Source organism: Oncorhynchus nerka, linkage group LG19, assembly GCF_034236695.1.
Source record: "Oncorhynchus nerka isolate Pitt River linkage group LG19, Oner_Uvic_2.0, whole genome shotgun sequence".
NCBI lineage: Eukaryota > Metazoa > Chordata > Actinopteri > Salmoniformes > Salmonidae > Oncorhynchus > Oncorhynchus nerka.
Genome location: NC_088414.1, coordinates 9,388,309 through 9,410,541, shown reverse-complemented (window position 1 = coordinate 9,410,541; position 22,233 = coordinate 9,388,309). Strand labels below are relative to the sequence as shown.

Sequence of the window (22,233 nt, the reverse complement as noted above, 5' to 3'; positions counted from 1 at the left end):
GTCACATTTGATATTAATTACTGACTTGACTTGTTTGGTTTTGTACACATGGTTAGTGTTCAGGGACTTGAGAGTCGTTGAAAGAGAGAAAGAAGGGGGGGGGGGGGTGTAAGAAAAACTGTGGATGTTTTTGAGGCATGAAGTGCCTATTGCCTGGCAACTAGCTTAGACATAGTGTAAATCAAACAGTACCAAGGACAAAACAATCAAATTCTTGGCACCGTGGGGGAAACACTGTACACTGCATGATTCCCTTAATCTGATTTGAACCAAATTGTGTCTTATGTTCTGATTATAACCAGGTTATAAAATAACAGTGGGGTGACATCCACACATTAACACCTTCAAATGTGTCCTTAAATTATAATACAACCATGTATCCTGAGTGCATATGCACAAAACAGGAAGAAACATACAGTATGTTTTTGCTATACTAATTCACATTTCAGTAGGCTCACCTTACTTACTCCGAAGGCTGCCCCCTGCCGGCAAGGTCGCCTCTCTGCACCAATGATTACAGTCTGTTATAAAATACATCTCTCTCGATTGAGTGAGTAGGCCAAAATGTCTGTCACCAAAATCAGTTCAAGGGGAACATTTCTTTCCATTATAAAATATTAAATCTATATGGAGCTTCCAGTAGCCTATGTAAATTATGCATATAGTGGCAGTTTACAGTTGAGCCATTTAGCAGACGCTTTTATTCAGACCGACTAACTGGAGCGATCATGTCGAAGTGCCTTGCTCATGGACACCAACAGATTGTTCACCTATTCGGCTCGGGGATTGGAACCAGTGCCCATACGGTTACTGGCCCAACGCTCTAGGCTACCTACAGTAAAATAAATTACCGTACATAATAAAAACAATACACATTGAAATTCACCAAACGTATTTATAGGTCAATTCCGCAACGTTTCTTATCAAGAGCAATTCGTGGTAAACCTGTATAAAATTCCACAGCATACCTGATGGGTTGAATAAAAATAACAAGCAAGCTGGCCTGCACCTCTATCCATACACGTATTGTCCCTGTGCGTTTTCTGGATTTCTACTCAAGCGCAAGAGAGACCTCGTTTCCTCTTCATCAGTATTAACGGTTTACAGTTGCCTTACCTTTTGAGGTCCATTGAACAATTCACTTTCTTCCGTCGAAGTCCGACTCATGTCTTGAACCAGGGTTAGGTCCTTTACGAGTAGTAAAACGTTGGGATGAATAATTCCTGTCTAGAAACGCGCGAAACTGCATCCGCGGTTCTCGGTCGTGCTGCCCATCGAGTTAACGGATGGATGGCGGAGGACCCGAGATATTGGCGATCTTAAAGACGGTTGGTTATAACTTCTGAGAAACTTTTTCGGCTCCGCTTCAGGCGGGCAACAGGAGTCCATCCGTGCAGTCCTAATGCCAGCGGGTTTTTACGTGGGTGCTTGTTATGGCCATGGAAAAGTACATGTAACTAACGTATTCAAGTAAAATACAGGCCTACAACAATGACATCTCTTGTACTGCAGACAAAATCAAAGCAACATTTATTAGGCATGATTGTACAGTTGATAGATTCCGCAGGCAAATCTAACAGTTGCTTTACAAGGAGGTTCTTTAGAATGTTAATTCTTTACAATTTAAAATACAATACCCAATTCTGCATCCGCACAGTTCTGAAGGGACTAGAAACATAAGAGATATCCCACTTTAGTGCATATTGGAATAACATCTGAGTACCAGCACCATTCTCATTCCAAGAAGTGAATTCAGTCAGTAAATATATTGGAACTAGGCCACCCTGTGTGTCTGTGTCTAGTCAACTACTCACTTCTCCATGGTGGATTGTGTGACCGGCCTTTCTGAGATACAGACTAGAACTGTTGAGAAACATTGGCCTAGGATGTCATTCAGTCACTTCTCCTTTAACCCAAGGTTTGGTTACCGGGCCCTGCTCCTTCTTGACTGTGGGTGTATCTGGCTGGCAGGTGTCATTAAACCTCTCTCTGGCCTTCTCCCAGTTCCTCTGGGTCTTGTTCTTGCTCAGAGACCCAGCCTCGTCCACCGACACAGCAGCTCCCGCCCCAAGACCTGACTGGGACTTCCGGATCTTCAGCTGGATCTATGGGAAAACCGGAATAGTGGGAAAGAACTGGGATGAAACCAGACAAATGAAGTGGAGGATATTGGTCTGAGGTTTGGTCAATTTAAATATAGCCATTTATGAATTCCTAGTTAAAATAGGGAAAATCCCATCTCTGAAAACAGGAAAATCCTAATAGAAAGGGAAAATGTTAAGATTACCGGGTCTTTCATTCCAGCTCCATCTTTGCCCAGGCCTTCTCCTTTCTTCCAGCCCATCTTCTCCAGCATCTTCCTTCCCTTGTTGACTTCACTGATCTCACTGTACCAGGAGGGAAACAGGGGCACATTGCAACGACTCAGAGTCACCACATCCCGGTCTTTCTACTTACACACACACACACACACTTGCCATCAACTGAACCAATCAGATTACCACGTACATGTGAACGGAGGCGGGTGCGTCGTCACGTTGGAAGGCTCCCTCGCTGCCCACAGTCTGACGACGAGACTCGGCCCTGTCAACATACCTGGGGTTCCTCAGGGCTTTGGTCTCCTCATACTCAGTGCTCTGTTGGGACAGAGGGAGACACTTACTAAACACAGTTATATACACACATATAGTAATCATACTAACTGCTGTTAGTGACAAGGAAAGAAGGTTCATAAGCTATGGGACTGCTCAGTCTCTTACAAAGTGCATGTCAACAAGATGTGAGACGAGCAAAAACAGAACAGTTTAATTGGACGAAAACCTCTGTCAGATAACATCTTTATATTGTATACACAGAGAAGGCAGGGCAGGATCTGATTGGCAAGGACATTTTCAACAAAGGATTTACCAATGGGAATCACTCATCACTGATTAACATAACAGCAAAAGGGGACAACAGATGAAATTGTAGTGGATGAACAAGTCACTTACCTTCAGGCCATATTTGACCTTCATCTGTTTCAGTTCTTTCTGTCTGAGCAGCTCCTTGTCCTCTTTGGTTGGAGCTGGACCTGAGGAACGACACACCCGGAAAGTTATAAACTGGGCTGTAGCATTAGTTACACTTATAATCATGTTGTGTGGGACATGGGTAGCTAGGTGTGTGAGCATCGCATCAGGCTTATACAGACAACATACAGAGATGGATGTAAGACATTTATTTACGCAAATTCATCAGCTGTGTTCTGCACCTGTCTGTTCCGGCTGGTTTCTCTGGTGTTTGCCGAGGTGAGCCATGACCTGTCCAGGTTCACAGCCATCACAGGTGTCTGTACCAGAGTGGATGTGGAAGGACAGAACAGTCTCTCCCATCTTCACTTCATCCCCATGGGTCAGAGGGCAAGGGTCACACTTAGCTTTGGGCTGAGGGCAGTGAAAACAATACTGTTACTACCTCACTTTCCAACCAAGGTGTGTGTGTATGTGTGGGTCTGACCCACCTGAAGGATTCGGTTGCCATTGAGGACAGTTCCATTCTGGCTTCCCTGGTCCACTAGCATGTAGCACTGTTGGTCCTGGTCAAAGTACACCTCTGCATGAAACTGGGATTAAACATTTTTTTTTTAAATTAAGTTGACACCTACTCATTCCAGGATTTTTCTTTATTTTTACTCTTTTCTACATTGTAGAATAATAGTGAAGACATCAAAACTATGAAATGACACATGGAATCATATAGTAACCAAAAGTGTTAAAAAATAATAATAATTCAAAGTGGCCACCCTTTGCCTTGACAGCTTTGCACACTCTTGGCATTCTCTCAACCCACTTCATGAGGTAGTCACCTGGAATGCATTTCAATTAACAGGTGTGCCTTGTTAAAAAGTTAATTTGTGGAATTTCTTTCCTTCTCAACACGTTTGAGCCAATCAGTTGTGTTGTGAGAAGGAAGGGGTGGTATACAGAATATATCCCTATTTCGTAAAAGACCAAGCCCATATTATGGCAAGAACAGCTCAAATAAGCAAAGAGAAATGACAGTCCATCATTACTTTAAGACATGAAGGTCAGTCAATATGGAACATTTCAAGAACTTTGAAAGTTTCTTCAAGCAGTCGCAAAAACCATCAAGCGCTACGATGAAACTGGCTCTCATCAGGACCACCACAGGAAAGGAAGACCCAGAGTCACCTCTGCAGCAGAGGATAAATTCATTAGAGTTACCTGTAACCTCAGATTACAGCCCAAATAAATGCTTCAGAGTTCAAGTAACAGACACATCGACATCAACTGTTCAGAGGAGACTGTGTGAATCAGGCCTTCATGGTCAAATTGCTGCAAAGAAACCACTACTAAAGGATACGATTTGCATGGGCAAAGAAACATGAACAATGGACATTAGACCGGTGGTAATCTGTCCTTTGGTCTGATAATCCAAATTTGAGATTTTTGGTAGGTGAACGGATGATCTTCGCATGCTTGGTTCCCACTGTGAAGCATGGAGGTGGAGGTGTGATGGTGCTTTGCTGGTGAAACGGTTGGTGACTTATTTAGAATTCAAGGCACACTTAACCAGCATGGCTACCACAACATTCTGCAGCGATATGGCATCCCATCTGGTATGCGCTTAGTGGGACTACCATTTATTTTTTCAACAGGACAATGACCCAAAACATACCTCTAGGCTGTGTAAGGGCTATTTCACCAAGGAGAGTGATGGAGTGCTGTATCAGATGACCTGACCTCCACAATCGGGTTGCGCAGCGATCTAAGGCACTGCATCTCAGTGCTAGTGGTGTCACCACAGATCCTGGTTTGAACCCAAGCTGTATCCCAACCGGCTGTGATCTGGAGTCCCCTAGGGTGGCGCACAATTGGCCCAGGGTCATCCGGGTTAGGGGAGGGTTTGGCCTGGGTAGGCTGTCATTGTAAAATAAGAATTTGTTCTTAACTGACTTGCCTAGTTAAATAAAGGTTCAATTAAATACATTTTTACATTTTAAAAAATCCCTTTGGGTTGAGTTGGACCGCAGAGTGAAGGAAAAGCAGCCAACAAGTGCTCAGCATGTGGGAACTCTTTCAAGACTGTCTGAAAAGCATTCCTCATGAAGCTGGTTGAGAGAATGCCAAGAGTGTGCAAAGGGTGGCTACTTTGAAGAATCTCAAATATAAAATATATTTAGATTTGTTTAACACTTTTCTGGTTACTACATGATTCCCTATGTGTTATTTCAAAGTTTTGATGTCTTCTCTACTTTTCTACAATGTAGAAAAACCCTGGAATGAGCAGGGGTCCAAACCTTTGACTGGTACTGTATATAGAACCCATCAATACCATTCACATGATTTCCTGTAATGCATGTAGCAGAATCAAACAAATCAATGAAATAGGTTGCCATACCTTACTGACTCCCATTTCAGATAATCTGATGGCATGGTTCATATCCTTTTCCCTGAAAATATAGAATTATGTTAAAACAGTCATTCAAAATGCCACAGGTAGTTTCAACTTCAATGTCAGAAGTGTTGATCTGAGCTCTCATCTCCCCCTTGTGATGAAATTGATGAACTGACCACTCATAGGCCTATTCAATCAAAATAATTGGGAGAATCCCAACTAGTTTTGTTTGCCTCTTCTCCGCCCTCGCCTCTTTTTGAAAAAGGTCAAAGGTAACCGAGGAGCGGAGGAAACTCCTTCTCCACTCGCGGGTCATCAGGCAAATGACGTTTACAGTGGTGGAATCTCAAACTAAATGTGTAAAGTGATAACAACTCTTGGATGAAAGGATAAGTGGCATATCGTTTTTAAACGTGTGCATGCTTTTCTCCCTCGAGAGAACACCTATTTCAAAGTGGGTGTGACGTATTTTAAAACACGGTCCTCTGTCAAAGTAGGTAATCGAGAAGCGGATCAGACTCCTTCGTTCGCCTACTAACGAATTGACACTCTCCTCGACCACTTAACAGTTTCTGTGTCACGGAGGAGAGAAGACGGAGGAGTTGAGGAGAGGACAGACTTTTCCCAATTGAGAATCTCCCAGAGACTGTAGTGCTGTACTGACCTGCCAATGGTGGCTGGAGAGTCAGCTGTGATGATGAAGAGTGTTCCTGTCTGTAACACAGGAGATCTGACCACTGTCACCCTCACACAGGGCGGCCACACCTCCTCAGCAACTAGACAGAATGTGCACACAATATCACATACCCCTGACAATTATACTGAGCAAGATTTTAACTACAGGAAACATTGAGGAAGACCGATGAACAAATATCAGGTGGTGTTAGACGTTTAACACAAAGTGAAAGCTATACAGTGAGAAAAAGTTGACAGACTGAATAACCCTAAACGGTGTCCCTCCTCTCCTCACCTTCCTGCCTCTCCATCTCTGACTCTGAGCTGTATTTGGTGGGAAGAGGGGGGGAAGAGGAGGAGGATGTAGACTTCCATTCTCCCTCCGACTCTGTGATTTCCCCCTCCTCAGGCTCGCTGTTCCCACGCAAGCCATCACGCCCTGACGCAGCTGCCTCCTCCTTGCTGCCCAGTCTGTCCGACTTAGCCTTCTTCCTCCTTGAGCTGCTCGCATCATCAGAGCGCGACCAGTCATTCCTCTTCTTCCTCTTCAGCGAGCGTTCGGCGCTCTTCGCCCGGCGAGTCTTTGAAGAGCTTTTCTTCTGTGGAGGAGTGTCTGGAGTGACAGACCGCCCCCTCTGCCTGCGCGAGGCCACTCCCCTCTTGGGGATTCGCCGCTCGATCCACTCCTCAAACTCAAGCTCCTTTACAAGGCCCTGTGAGCAGACATGCAACCAATCAGAAGGGAGGATTCACCTGAAGCATCTCCAGAGAACTAAATTGGTGGACACGGGACACAAGAGGCTTTCTAGGAATTTGGACAGTGGGCTCCGCATTGGAACCTCCCTGCATTGTTTAGGGATCATTTTTAGATATATGGGTCTCCGTTTTCAAAGACAGTAGGCCGATACTGCCTTCACAGTCAATTCATTGACTCAAGCTGCAACACAATGAGAGTGATCCTCAAAAGCATCCTCTTGACCAGACCAAGCAGCCACAACATTTTGTTGCCAACCTATTTTGCTACCTGACAACTTTACGGTTTTCACTTTTTAATTACCGTTCATATATTTATTTATTTTTTCCTCAACTTTTTCACTCCGGACGCTTTATCTGGACACGATTCGTCAGGACCTCCAACAGCCGAAGCTAAGTAGTAACATTAACATGATGCCTTCTAATTGCAGCCGCTGTGCTCGCCTTACGGCGAGGATAGCTGTACTGCAAGCCCAGCTTCAGACGCAATCGTTAGGCAAGGGTAATTTTAGTGTAGGAAAGGATGAAACAGCGTCTGTGCCACCAGTAAGTACAGATAGTAGTATAAATCCCCTGGCACAGTCCCCGCAGCCGGACAATTTTCTCACGGTTTCTGGAAGGAAATGCTGTAGGAACGCTCAACCGGTGTCGCTCATTCAGCCGACAGAAACTTTCAACCGGTTTTCCCCATTAAGCAGCGGGTCGGTGTCAGAGGCCGAGTCTTCTCTGGTCTCTACTCCTCCCGTTACGGGGTCTGAGACGCCGAAGCTTCCCACCATTAGCTCTGACAAATTGAAAACTTTAGTCATTGGCGACTCCATTACCCGCAGTATTAGACTTAAAGCGAATCATCCAGCGATCATACACTGTTTACCCGGGGGCAGGGCTACCGACGTTAAGGCTAATCTGAAGATGGTGCTGGCTAAAGCTAAAACTGGCGAGTGTAGAGAGTATAGAGATATTGTTATCCACGTCGGCACCAACGATGTTAGGATGAAACAGTCAGAGATCACCAAGCGCAACATAGCTTCTGCGTGCATATCAGCTAGAAAGATGTGTCGGCATCGAGTAATCGTCTCTGGCCCCCTCCCAGTTAGGGGGAGTGATGAGCTCTACAGCAGAGTCTCACAACTCAATCGCTGGTTGAAAACTGTTTTCTGCCCCTCCCAAAAGATAGAATTTGTAGATAATTGGCCCTCTTTCTGGGACTCACCCACAAACAGGACCAAGCCTGACCTGCTGAGGAGTGACGGACTCCATCCTAGCTGGAGGGGTGCTCTCATCTTATCTACCAACATAGACAGGGCTCTAACTCCTCTAGCTCCACAATGAAATAGGGTGCAGGCCAGGCAGCAGGCTATTAGCCAGCCTGCCAGCATAGTGGAGTCTGCCACTAGCATAGTCAGTGTAGTCAGCTCAGCTATCACCATTGAGACCGTGTCTGTGCCTCGACCTAGGTTGGGCAAAACTAAACATGGCGGTGTTCGCCTTAGCAATCTCACTAGGATAAAGACCACCTCCATTCCTGTCATTACTGAAAGAGATCATGATACCTCACTTCTCAAAATAGGGCTACTTAATGTTAGATCCCTTACTTCAAAGGCAATTATAGTCAATGAACTAATCACTGATCATAATCTTGATGTGATTGGCCTGACTGAAACATGGCTTAAGCCTGATGAATTTACTGTGTTAAATGAGGCCTCACCTCCTGGCTACACTAGTGACCATATCCCCGTGCATCCCGCAAAGGCGGAGGTGTTGCTAACATTTACGATAGCAAATTTCAATTTACAAAAAAAAAAGACGTTTTCGTCTTTTGAGCTTCTAGTCATGAAATCTATGCAGCCTACTCAATCACTTTTTATAGCTACTGTTTACAGGCCTCCTGGGCCATATACAGCGTTTCTCACTGAGTTCCCTGAATTCCTATCGGACCTTGTAGTCATTGCAGATAATATTCTAATCTTTGGTGACTTTAATATTCACATGGAAAAGTCCACAGACCCACTCCAAAAGGCTTTCGGAGCCATCATCGACTCAGTGGGTTTTGTCCAACATGTCTCTGGACCCACTCACTGTCACAGTCATACGCTGGACCTAGTTTTGTCCCATGGAATAAATGTTGTGGATCTTAATGTTTTTCCTCATAATCCTGGACTATCGGACCACCATTTTATTACGTTTGCAATTGCAACAAATAATCTGCTCAGACCCCAACCAAGGAACATCAAAAGTCGTGCTATAAATTCACAGACAACACAAAGATTCCTTGATGCCCTTCCAGACTCCCTCTGCCTACCCAAGGACGCCAGAGGACAAAAATCCGTTAACCACCTAACTGAGTATCTCAATTTAACCTTGCGCAATACCCTAGATGCAGTTGCACCCCTAAAAACTAAAAAAATGTCTCATAAGAAACTAGCTCCCTGGTACACAGAAAATACCCGAGCTCTGAAGCAAGCTTCCAGAAAATTGGAACGGAAATGGCGCCACACCAAACTGGAAGTCTTCCGACTAGCTTGGAAGGACGGTACCGTGCAGTACCGAAGAGCCCTTACTGCTGCTCGATCATCCTATTTTTCTAACTTAATTGAGGAAAATAAGAACAATCCGAAATTCCTTTTTGATACTGTCGCAAAGCTAACTAAAAGCAGCATTCCCCAAGAGAGGATGACTTTCACTTTAGCAGTGATAAATTCATGAACTTCTTTGAGGAAAAGATTATGATTATTAGAAAGCAAATTACGGACTCCTCTTTAAACCTGCGTATTCCTCCAAACCTCAGTTGTCCTGAGTCTACACAACTCTGCCAGGACCTAGGATCAAGAGAGACGCTCAAGTCTTTTAGTACTATATCTCTTGACACAATGATGAAAATAATCATGGCCTCTAAACCTTCAAGCTGCATACTGGACCCTATTCCAACTAAACTACTGAAAGAGCTGCTTCCTGTGCTTGGCCCTCCTATGTTGAACATAATAAACGGCTCTCTATCCACTGGATGTGTACCAAACTCACTAAAAGTGGCAGTAATAAAGCCTCTCTTGAAAAAGCCAAACCTTGACCCAGAAAATATAAAAACTATCGGCCTATATCGAATCTTCCATTCCTCTCAAAAATTTTAGAGAAGGCTGTTGCGCAGCAACTCACTGCCTTCCTGAAGACAAACAATGTATACGAAATGCTTCAGTCTGGTTTTAGACCCCATCATAGCACTGAGACGGCACTTGTGAAGGTGGTAAATGACATTTTAATGGCAACGGACCGAGGCTCTGCATCTGTCCTCGTGCTCCTAGACCTTAGTGCTGCTTTTGATACCATCGATCACCACATTCTTTTGGAGAGATTGGAAACCCAAATTGGTCTACACGGACATGTTCTGGCCTGGTTTAGATCTTATCTGTCGGAAAGATATCAGTTTGTCTCTGTGAATGGTTTGTCCTCTGACAAATCAACTGTAAATTTCGGTGTTCCTCAAGGTTCTGTTTTAGGACCACTATTGTTTTCACTATATATTTTACCTCTTGGGGATGTTATTCGAAAACATAATGTAAACTTTCACTGCTATGCGGATGACACACAGCTGTACATTTCAATGAAACATGGTGAAGCCCCAAAATTGCCCTCGCTAGAAGCATGTGTTTCAGACATAAGGAAGTGGATGGCTGCAAACTTTCTACTATTAAACTCGGACAAAACAGAGATGCTTGTTCTAGGTCCCAAGAAACAAAGAGATCTTCTGTTGAATCTGACAATTAATCTTAATGGTTGTACAGTCGTCTCAAATAAAACTGTGAAGGACCTCGGCGTTACTCTGGACCCTGATCTCTCTTTTGAAGAACATATCAAGACCATTTCGAGGAAAGCTTTTTCCATCTACGTAACATTGCAAAAATCAGAAACTTTCTGTCCAAAAATGATGCAGAAAAATTAATCCATGCTTTTGTCACTTCTAGGTTAGACTACTGCAATGCTCTATTTTCCGGCTACCCGGATAAAGCACTAAATAAACTTCAGTTAGTGCTGAATACGGCTGCTAGAATCCTGACTAGAACCAAAAAATTGATCATATTACTCCAGTGCTAGCCTCTCTACACTGGCTTCCTGTCAAAGCAAGGGCTGATTTCAAGGTTTTACTGCTAACCTACAAAGCATTACATGGGCTTGCTCCTACCTATCTCTCTGATTTGGTCCTGCCGTACATACCTACACGTACGCTACGGTCACAAGACGCAGGCCTCCTAATTGTCCCTAGAATTTCTAAGCAAACAGCTGGAGGCAGGGCTTTCTCCTATAGAGCTCCATTTTTATGGAACGGTCTGCCTACCCATGTCAGAGACGCAAACTCGGTCTCAACCTTTAAGTCTTTACTGAAGACTCATCTCTTCAGTGGGTCATATGATTGAGTGTAGTCTGGCCCAGGAGTGGGAAGGTGAACGGAAAGGCTCTGGAGCAACGAACCGCCCTTGCTGTCTCTGCCTGGCCGATTCCCCTCTTTCCACTGGGATTCTCTGCCTCTACCCTGTTACGGGGGCTGAGTCACTGGCTTACTGGGGCTCTCTCATGCCGTCCCTGGGGGGGGTGCGTCACCTGGGTGGGTTGATTCACTGTTGTGGTCGGCCTGTCTGGGTTGGCGCCCCCCCCTTGGGTTGTGCCGTGGCGGAGATCTTTGTGGGCTATACTCGGCCTTGTCTCAGGATGGTAAGTTGGTGGTTGAAGATATCCCTCTAGTGGTGTGGGGGCTGTGCTTTGGCAAAGTGGGTGGGGTTATATCCTTCCTGTTTGGCCCTGTCCGGGGGTGTCCTCGGATGGGGCCAGTGTCTCCTGACCCCTCCTGTCTCAGCCTCCAGTATTTATGCTGCATTAGTTTATGTGTCGGGGGGCTAGGGTCAGTTTGTTATATCTGGAGTACTTCTCCTGTCCTATTCGGTGTCCTGTGTGAATCTAAGTGTGCGTTCTCTAATTCTCTCCTTCTCTCTTTCTTTCTCTCTCTCGGAGGACCTGAGCCCTAGGACCATGCCCCAGGACTACCTGACATGATGACTCCTTGCTGTCCCCAGTCCACCTGGCCATGCTGCTGCTCCAGTTTCAACTGGCCTGGGCCCTAGGACCATGTCCCAGGACTACCTGACATGATGACTCCTTGCTGTCCCCAGTCCACCTGGCCATGCTGCTGCTCCAGTTTCAACTGTTCTGCCTTACTATTATTCAACCATGCTGGTCATTTATGAACATTTGAACATCTAGGCCACGTTCTGTTATAATCTCCACCCGGCACAGCCAGAAGAGGACTGGCCACCCCACATATGCTCTCTCTAATTCTCTCTTTCTTTCTCTCTCTCTCTGAGGACCTGAGCCCTAGGACCGTGCCCCAGGACTACCTGACATGATGACTCCTTGCTGTCCCCAGTCCACCTGACTGTGCTGCTGCTCCAGTTTCAACTGTTCTGCCTTATTATTATTCGACCATGCTGGTCATTTATGAACATTTGAACATCTTGGTCATGTTCTGTTATAATCTCTACCCGGCACAGCCAGAAGAGGACTGGCCACCCCACATAGCCTGGTTCCTCTCTAGGTTTCTTCCTAGGTTTTGGCCTTTCTAGGGAGTTTTTCCTAGCCACCGTGCTTTTACACCTGCATTGTTTGCTGTTTGGGGTTTTAGGCTGGGTTTCTGTACAGCACTTTTAGATATCAGCTGATGTACGAAGGGCTATATAAATAAATTTGATTTGATTTGATTTGATCCCTGAGCTCTGAAACATGCCCTTTCGTTGCACTAGAGTGGTGGAGCTATACATCATGTCTGCATGGGGTCTTTCTGCTGGAAAATAACAGTTTGATGTGAGGAGTGTAAAAAGTGTATCTCTACGAGAAACTGAGTTCCAGAAATAGGAAATCGTCCATGTTAGTCAGTGAGTGAATCACGTCTTCTACCCACGACCAGAGGAATAGCATTCAGTCAACTAAACGGCAGCGAGCAATAGCTAAAACTCTGTACCTGACGAAAATGTAGTAGACTCTGCAGGATAAATAACCAAGGCTGTAGCTGCAGAAATTCTACAACCACTCCTGCAAAAATAAAAAACTGAGACCACATAGATCAGAGTTGAAATGTATCTTAAAGAAGTCCATTACAATCACTAAACTTCTGAAGGTGAGATGCCTCAGGAGCCTCATGTCTCAGGTCAGCCAATGAGCACAGTTCAAACACAATAGGGATCACAGGTCAGTTGTGCACAACTGAAATATGTAGCTAGTTAAAACAATTAACCCTTCGTAATCATTATTTCAAAGGAACAGAAATCCAGAATTTGCTATAATTCTCCTGTAGCGCTTCATCTCCAGTATAGTCACCCACCTTATCCTCCTGACGAGAGGCTCTCTCTGGAACTTTCTTCCACTTCCTGCCCTTCTTGTCCAGGCTCCTTTTCTCCTGGCTGGTCTCTGAGACAGGCTGTACAGTAGGGACCTCTATCCTGGAGTGGAACTGGTACTTGCCACTCTCTGCATCGTAGTAGTAGTACATCCCGGTGTTGTTATCATAGTACAACTGACTGGCCTAGGTGAGGGAGAGAGTGACGCAATTAAAAAGACTGTTACATAATGGCATAGTAATGGTGTGTGTAGTTTAGTACCGAGTCGTAGTAGAAACCAGTGCTGTGGTCGTAGTACATCCCGGTGGTCTCATCAAACACAAAGCCAGTCTGTGTCATGGCCTGCTCAGCAGTGGCTCTCAGCATGTCAGCTATAGAGCCTGCATCCACCTCTTGCTGGAACAAACAAGTAAAGAAAGTAAAGTTCCCAACTCCTTTTTGCACTGTCATCAACTTAAAACCTTTATTTCTTGTGCCCCACCAAATAGATTGTGGTCCTGTATTAGGGAAATTAGCTCTTTAAATAAAGATTATTTTTGGTTCGACAAGAGACCTCAATGTCCTCAGTCAGAACAGAACGAGTGGAGGGACAGTATCTAAACTCACCTCCGGTTGAGAAGCAGTAACACCACCCCCAACAGACACCTCTGTAACTGTCTCTGTGGCGGTCATTGTATCTGTAATCATATATGTAGCGGGGTCATTGGTTGATTCTGCAGCGGTCATCTGTGAGGCAGCAGTGGCTTCCGGCCCCTCTGCTATCACAATCCCCTCGGTGTCTGTTGCCACACCATCACCGTGGTAGTAGCTTCCTCCATAGTAGTAGTTGTAATAATCTGAAAAGCACACAGACAAGGGTCAACATATCTGTATGTGTGAACGGAGCAACAACAAAACAACTAAATCATTCACAAACTGCTGGTCCTGGGAAATAATAACGTGTTCATTTTACAACCATTCAAACATTGCTCACCAGTTTCTGACCAGGTATATTCTGCTGTCTGTGTCTCAGCTTCAGCTTTCTGTTTCGTCTTCGTCTTCCGTTCATGAATCTCTGTACTCAGCCTGTCGACCTATTGTATCAAATCACGGCAAAGAAAAAAACCATAAGCGTCACTTGTAAATTCGTTTATTTGTGCATTTCAGAGACTTGTTCAATGATGGCTAGATTGTTCTTAGCAGCTAGCCTACCTGTTTCCTCAAGTCTTCGTTGTAGCCTTCTGTGTTCTTCTGAAGCCGCTCAGACTTGCTCAGTTGTTTCTGTAATGTGGTCAGTTGCTTCTGTAATGTGGTCAGTTCTTTTCTGCAGTTTTTCAGTTGCTTCTGTAGCGACTCTACTTTCTGGCGAAGCTCAGCCACCTCGGACTCCGACCCATCCTCTCCTCCACTCGCCTCCTCTCCATTTGTCGCCATACTCCCAGCTGGAATCGACACACAGGGCCACATGTAAAGTGAATGTTGAAAAAAAAATGTAATTCGAATTGACCTGACCATGCGCAAAACCATGTACGCATGCGTTCGGTGTCAGCGCCACACACAGACGCACAGGGTAAGTTGACCTACAAGCCAAACAAAATCTAAGTTGACATTTCTATATAGTGCCCTAATTTTTGTAAGAAAAGTGGAGACAAAAATGAAAGATTAATCTCTCGTGAATTTTTATGACTTTACTTAAAAAAATATGTTTTAATAAGATGTTTAAATATTTGATAAAACAAGTGAAAAGTCCAGACTGGGCTTAATGGGTACCGAGTGCATCCTTTAAGCCCAGCGGGGGTTCCAAATAAACCCACCTCTAAAACAATCCATTTGAATTATATCAATCACCACTAAAGTTATTAAAAATACACTGATCCATACTATTCATCATGAAAGTAGCATGTAATAACAGGGGGGTTCAAATATGAACTTAGACTTTTGTTCTTGCCAACCAATACACACCCGATTCAACTAATGAATTTATCATAGGCTTCAATCAAGAAATGATTTGTTGAATCAGGTGTGCTATTGCTTGGTTAGAACACAACCCTGCACCCACACTGGCCCTCTGTCGATAAGAAGCAAAGCTCAAAAGACCATAACACACACAGCGTTCAATAAATTATCTGAAAGCTGAATTTCATTTGCTGTACTGCTATTCTTGTTAATGAGTCCCAACTTGTCTTCCTTAAGCCTATCTGAAGACAGTTTCAAATCTCCCCCTCTACTGTGCATTACAAAATGTAAAGGTGGTGGACCAAAAAAAAAAAAAAAAAATCACCTGGAAGGACAACAATATGACAATGCCCCCAACCAAAAGTACATGAGTGGTCGTCCAATAGTCATCTTCTTGTTCCTCATTTGATTGCATTTTTTGTCGACCACTTGTAGGTCTTCTATCCCGAATATCCCTCAACCCTGGTCGTCGTCTTCTCTCTCTGCATCAATGACTACCTGTCCACTCAAAACTTAGTGAAAAGTGTAGAGAAGTTTCTAATTGTTTCTAATCTTGGTAAAGGCACCATGGCTAGGTGCAGAACTGTAGTTTTAAATCAACAAATCTGAGCAAAAAACATTTATACGGAACAAAAATATAAACACAACATGTAAAGTGTTTGATCCCTTGTTTCATGAGCTGAATTTATAATGTCAAGCCCTGCATGTTTTTTTTTCAAAAGTCTCATGGAATGTAGGTTTACATTGAACACAAAAAAACTGAGAGAACATTGGCCACAGAATGTCTCAAGTTGAGGGAGTGTGCAATTGGCATGCTGACTGCAGGAATGTCCACCAGAGCTGTTGCTAGAGAATTTAATGTTAATTTATTTGGCAGTACATCCAACTGGCCCTCACAACCGCAGACCATGTGTAACCACGCCAGCCCAGGACCTCCACATCCGGCTTCTTCACCTGTGGGATTGTCTGAGATCAGCCACCTGGACAGCTGATGAAACTGAGGTGTATTTCTGTTTATAAACAAAGCCCTTGTGTGGGAAAAAAAAAAACTAATTCTAATTGGCTGGGCCTGGCTCCCCAGTGGGTGGGCCTATACCCTCCCAGGCCCACCCATGTCTGTGCCCCTGCCTAGTCATGTGAAATCTATACATTAAATTGATTTCCTTATATGAACTGTACCTCAGTAAAACTGTTGAAATTGTTGCATGTTGTGTTTATATTTTTGTTAAGTATATTTATGCTCATGTTCATTGAATATTAGGGATCTCCAAGTGTTTCAATGCCACGTGGGCTTAATAGGAGACGACTGGGTTTAATTGGAACAGTGATTTATGGTGAAAAATAATGACTGGCAAAGCCTACTCATTAAATATTTGGAAACCAATGGTTTGGTGTATAAATATACACTATAGACTACAATATTATGCAACGTTAGTAATGATCATCTTGAACAATATGTATTTATTGTCATTTTCATTCTGTATTTACAAAAATGGCATCTGTGTATAACAATGCAAGGTTCATTTCACAGTAATGAGGCAAAATGCGTTCAATTAATGTGAACTGTGAATGGCCAAAATCTATTATCTTGTAGTTCACCAAGTCAGGTTGCTACTGTGTGAATGTGACATGCAGGCACAACTGACAGCATACATTATTTGTATTTGTAAATAGCAAATAATACACATAAAATATGCTATCATGTGCACATACCAGCACATTAAATCAATTAATTTGACATAAAATATGATTACTTATCTGAGAAAGTACAAACACATATCTGGAAAATGTGTCAATCCAATGGTCGCCTTAACGTTTTTTTTTGCAACTTTGAAATTGGCCACTAGTCAATAATAAAACATGAGATTGTCTTAGACAATAGGGATATTTGTATTTTTTTTATTTAAATGTAAGTGGGTTTACTATAATATGTATGTTTACGCTAATCATTACGCCGATTCTGTTGCAACATGTTTTGAAACGGTTTAACGTTACTCCAAACGGAAACGCAAACAAGTGTTTCTATTCTATTTGACAAACTCAGGTAGGTCCCTCCCCGTTTCGTTTACAACGTTTGCTTCCGTTTGGCTCTTAAACGTTAAACGGTTTCCGTAATGAATATACGTATGCATTTTAAAAAGCCTGTTTAATTAATTGTTTGTAATTGTAGATTAATGTTAATTGTATATATTTCGTCAAATGTCCAAGGCCGAACTAAGTGGATAACCAGTAGAGTACAGTTGAAATGAGTGTTTGCGCCTTCATTCATTGATAAGGTTAAACTGCCTAGTTTAGCTGTATGGTCTTACCGATTCGTTTGTATTCCTCGCTTGGACGCTCGCCCTCCTTTCTCTCCGCCGAGAATATCAACCTGAAAGTTGAACATAAACATCTTGTAACCACCCTGCATTGCTGACACATCCGACCACATGTTTTGTTGATAATAAAGAGAGTTACAATTGGTACAGTTGATGTGTTTACAATCCACTTCGACCATGGCCTCTATTTTTTATACGTATTACGTCACTTTCTTCTTCTTTCGGTACAACATCACACCGTTGGCAGAGGGCGCCACCTGTGGTTTGGAATGAGAATAGGCTACATATTTGGAAATAACTGATTATTTCTGGTTGAATAAAAATACACAGCTATCTCAGAGGTTTGTGCTATAAAAAAAAAATCAAATAAAACTGATACTATCGATTATCATTCACATCGACTTTCAAAACGATGATCGTGGACTTCAGGAAACAGCAGAGGGAGCAGCCCCCAATCCACATTGACAGGGACAGTAGTGGAGAAGGTGGAAAGTTTTAAGTTCCTCGGCGTACACATCACGGACGAACTGAAATGGTCCGCTCACACAGACAGCATGGTGAACAAGGCGCAGCAGCGCCTCTTCAACCTCAGGAGGCTGAAGAAATTCGGCTTGTCACCAAAAACACTCAAACTTTTACAGATGCACAATCGAGAGCATCCTGTCGGGCTGTATCACCACCTGGTACGCAACTGCTCCGCCCACAACCGTAAGGCTCTCCAGAGGGTAGTGAGGTCTGCACAACGCATCACAGGAGGCAAACTACCTGCCCTCCAGGACACCTACACCACCCGATGTCACAGGAAGGCCAAAAAGATCATCAAGGACAACAATCACCCGAGCCACTGCCTGTTCACCCCGCTATCATCCAGAAGGCAAGGTCAGTACAGGTGCATCAAAGCTGGGACCGAGAGACTGAAAAACAGCTTCTATCTCAAGGCCATCAGACTGTTAAACAGCCATCACTAACATTGAGTGGCTGCTGCCAACATACTGACTCAAATCTCTAACCACTTTAATAATTCTAAATTGGATGTAATAAATGTATCACTAGCCACTTTAAACAATGCCACTTTATAATGTTTACATACCCTACATTACTCATCTCATATGTATATACTGTACTCTATACCATCCACTGCATCTTGCCTATGCCGTTCGGCCATCGTTCTTCCATATTTTTATATGTACATATTCTTATTCATTTCTTTACACTTGTGTATAAGGTAGTTGTTGTGAAATTGTTAGATTACTTGTTAGATATTACTGCATGGTTGGAACTAGAAGCACAAGCATTTTGCTACGCTCGCATTAACATCTGCTAACCATGTGCATGTGACCAATAACATTAGATTTGATTTGACTTAATTTGATTTAGACTGGAGAAATGTAAATACTCACTGCACTCAATGTACTTTTAATAAATACTTCCACATACAAACCAGCAGGGGTCATCACAAGTATTGATGTTGAGGTTATGATCAAATTATGTGCCAAGCTTTGTTTTCCAGCTTTTGACCGTTCCAAATCCAAACATGAAGAAATACAACCGTTAAATGTTGTCTCCCGAGTGAAGTCGAACTACTTCAACAAATCACACAAATGGAAAACAGGTGAGAAACTCCATTAACAGTGACACTCTCTCCTCTCTTTCTCAACACCTGTGTAGAACACTTTCCCTCTTTATTACTAGACCAAGTAGTGGCAGCAGCAGCATACTGCCAGGGTCCTAATGAAGAGTCACAGAGTCTCACGCACACGCAGTGGCGGATTTAGGCATAGGCGACATGGGCAGCCGCCCAGGGCGGCATCTTGCCGGGGGCGGCATGGGGCGCCAAGCACAAATGAATAAATCAATCAAATATATTCCGAATGGTGACATTTGCACGATCAGTTTTCTGTCGCTGATTTGCACGTCACGTCAATGATATCATGTCACCGTGTGGGACTGTGGGTCACCTTGTCGGAGTGGGCGCCCTGAGTTTGTGAGTTTGTGAGCTAGCCCGGGAGTGGGGGAATCTATCAAATAGCGCACGTACTAATGCAATTAGTAATGCAATTAGTTGTGCGTTTCTTGTTTGAAGTGCAATAGTGTAATAATCAGGTTCTCTTCTTTATAAGTGTGTTATTCTATTTTCTGTGCTATAGGATTTGTGCAATTTAGTTGTATTTGTGTGTGTTTTTGTTAGCAATAGGGTAATAGAGTAATAATTGTATTTATATACTACAATTTGTTTCTATTTTTCTTTGTTACTTATTTTTTTTATATTTATGACTCTTAATTTTTGTATATATATTTATGTTCCAAATGTCTGAATAAAAATGACAGTTTGTGCGGAATGGTGCTTTTTTTGTTTGTTGGGGGGGGGGGTTCGCCAAGGGAGCCATACAAGCTAGAACCGCCACTGCTCACATGCAAATGAATAAAGAGATTGTAATGTAAAAGGGAGTTACAGGGGAGTGCTGAAGAGGGATGTGACTTCCTGTTACTCACTGAGAGGAGGATGTCAGCCGTCTACTAATTGGCTGGAAATACAGGCTTAATTAGTTGACTCATTTTACAGGCATAGATAATGGAGGAAGCATAGAGGGCCCGGGAGCCCAGTGCAGGTACGTGTGCACATACACACACACACAGGAAGTGTGATGAGTGATTTATGTAATGCACGAGCCTTTAAGATTTAATGCACTCCAACTCCCTTAATTGGGGATCCTGAGTGGCGCAGTGGTCTAAGGCACTGCATCTCAGTGCAAGAGGTGTCACTACAGTCCCTGGTTCGAATCCAGGCTGTATCACATCCTGCCGTGATTGGGAGTCCCATAGGGCTGCATACAATTGGCCCAGCGGTGTCCTGGTTTGTCAGAGGTAGGCCGCCATTGTAAATAGGAATTGGTTCTTAACTGACTTGCCTAGTTAAATCACGGTTAAATAAAAAATAAAGAAAATAGGTATTTGCGTTCCATGCGTATCCGTGACCTCACTGTGCTGCTGCTGAACATTCAAGGGGATTCAAGATAAAGACAGGTACAGTACCTACCACATGGGCCTCTCTCTACCTCCCGCTTCAATTTAAGCATGGGGAAACATATGTTAACATTGCCAAAGCAAGTGAACTAGATAATAAACAAAAGTGTAATAAACAATAAACATTACACTCACAAAAGTTCCAAAAGAATAAAAACACTGCAAATGTCATATTATGTGCAAATAGTTAAAGTACAAAAGGGAAAATAAATAAACCTAAATATGGGTTGTATTTTCAATGGTGTTTGTTCTTCATTGGTTCCCCTTTTCTTGTGGCAACAGGTCACAAATCTCTCTCTCTCTTTCTCTCTCTCTCTCTCTCTCAATTTCAATTTAAGGGCTTTATTTGTCATGGGAAATGTATTGCCAAAAGGTCACAAAACTTGCTGCTGTGATGGCACACCCCTGTGGTATTTCACCCAATAGATATGGGAGTTTATCAAAATTGGATTTGTTTTCAAAATTCTTTGTGGGTCTGTGTAATCTGAGGGAAATATGTGTCTCTAATATGGTCATACATTTGGCAGGAGGTCAGGAAGTGCAGCTCAGTCTCCACCTCATTTTGTGGGCAGTGTCTGCCGACGGCGGCATTTCTCAATAGCAAGGCTAAGCTCACTGAGTCTGTACATAGTCAAAGCTTTCCTTAAGTTTGGGTCAGTCACAATGGTCAGATATTCTGCCACTGTGTATTCTCTGTTTAGGGCCAAATGGCATTTTAGTTTGTGTTAATTAGCTTTGTTCATTATTTCCAAAATGTCAAGTAATTGTCTTTTTGTTTTCTCATGATTTGGTTGGGTCTAATTGTGTTGCTGTCCTGGGGCTCTGTGGGGTCTGTTTGTGTTGGTGAACAGAGCCCCAGGACCAGCTTGCTTAGGGGGCTCTTCTCCAGGTTTATTTCTCTGTAGGTGATGGCTTTGTTATGGAAGGTTTGGGTATTGCTTTCTTTTAGGTGGTTGTAGTATTTAACCACTCTTTCTCTCTCTCACACACACAGACATGAGCGCATACTCCTCCATCCCTGTGTCTCTAGGCTTTTTCCCTCCTTCCAGACTCCTGTCCCTCCCTTCCTGTCATCCACACTATGAGATGTTATTTTGCCGTGACCACTGAAGTGTGTAGACCTGCAAACAGTTTTCAGTTTCCCCAAGGCAGCCTGACGGTTAAGAGAGTGGGGCCAGTAACCGAAAGGTCGTTGGTTTGAATCCCTGATCTGAAAAAGTTGAAAAATCTGTTGTTCTGCCCTTGAGCAAGGCAGTTAACCCCCAACAAACACAACTCCCTGCATGCTGATGATGTGGAAGTTGATTAAGGCAGCCCCCCCCCCCCGGGAACCTCTCTGATTCAGAGGGGTTGGGTTAAACGAGGAAGACCCATTTCGGTTGAATGCATCCAGTTGTGCAACTGACTCGATACCCCATTTCCCCGATTCTGCATGCTGGCTCCTAGTCGAAATGAATTCACCACACTACTACAGCGGTCCGGATACACTTGGCCCGGGTGGGGGTGTTGCATGCTCCACACATTGGAACGTGTGAGTGTTCGGTCAGGTTTCGCATCAACCTGTTAGTTATTAAGGCCCTATTATTAAGGAGGAAAGGTAAAGGGGGCTGACAGAGAGGATGTCAGGGTGGGTGGAGGGCTGGGGATCCGAGCTGATACTTGTAAGGGAGGATAGTGGGAGTGGAGGAAAGGTAAAGGGGGCTGACAGAGAGGATGTCAGGGTGGGTGGAGGGCTGGGGATCCGAGCTGAT

General features: G+C 43.7%; 2 protein-coding genes across 3 annotated transcripts in view; both read right to left on the bottom strand.

Annotated features, from left to right (window-relative positions):
• Positions 1–1,415, bottom strand: part of LOC115147172 (high affinity cAMP-specific and IBMX-insensitive 3',5'-cyclic phosphodiesterase 8B) — a 95,320-nt gene extending 93,905 nt beyond the window's left edge. Inside the window, exon 1 of the mRNA XM_029689238.2 lies at positions 1,117–1,415. Within this exon, the coding sequence (XP_029545098.2) occupies positions 1,117–1,167 (51 nt within the window). The 5' untranslated portion in view covers positions 1,168–1,415. The remainder of the gene's footprint in view (positions 1–1,116) is intronic.
• Positions 1,416–1,507: 92 nt separating this feature from the next.
• Positions 1,508–17,683, bottom strand: LOC115147173 (angiogenic factor with G patch and FHA domains 1). Of its 2 annotated transcripts, XM_029689241.2 has the most exons (16): positions 17,598–17,683; positions 17,450–17,511; positions 14,397–14,626; positions 14,179–14,278; positions 13,812–14,041; positions 13,467–13,601; positions 13,190–13,390; positions 6,368–6,785; positions 6,062–6,173; positions 5,401–5,452; positions 3,500–3,601; positions 3,251–3,422; positions 2,991–3,070; positions 2,509–2,636; positions 2,288–2,387; positions 1,508–2,105 (listed from the first exon to the last, which is right to left on the bottom strand). In XM_029689241.2, exons 3-16 carry the CDS (start codon positions 14,616–14,618, stop codon positions 1,890–1,892), a joined length of 2,268 nt encoding a protein of 755 aa, XP_029545101.2. In that variant the 5' UTR covers positions 14,619–14,626; positions 17,450–17,511; positions 17,598–17,683; the 3' UTR covers positions 1,508–1,889. The 2 variants fall into 2 exon arrangements, with proteins under 2 accessions (XP_029545101.2, XP_029545100.2); XM_029689240.2 differs by having other exon boundaries at positions 17,450–17,662.
• Between the last annotated feature and the right edge of the window lie 4,550 nt (positions 17,684–22,233).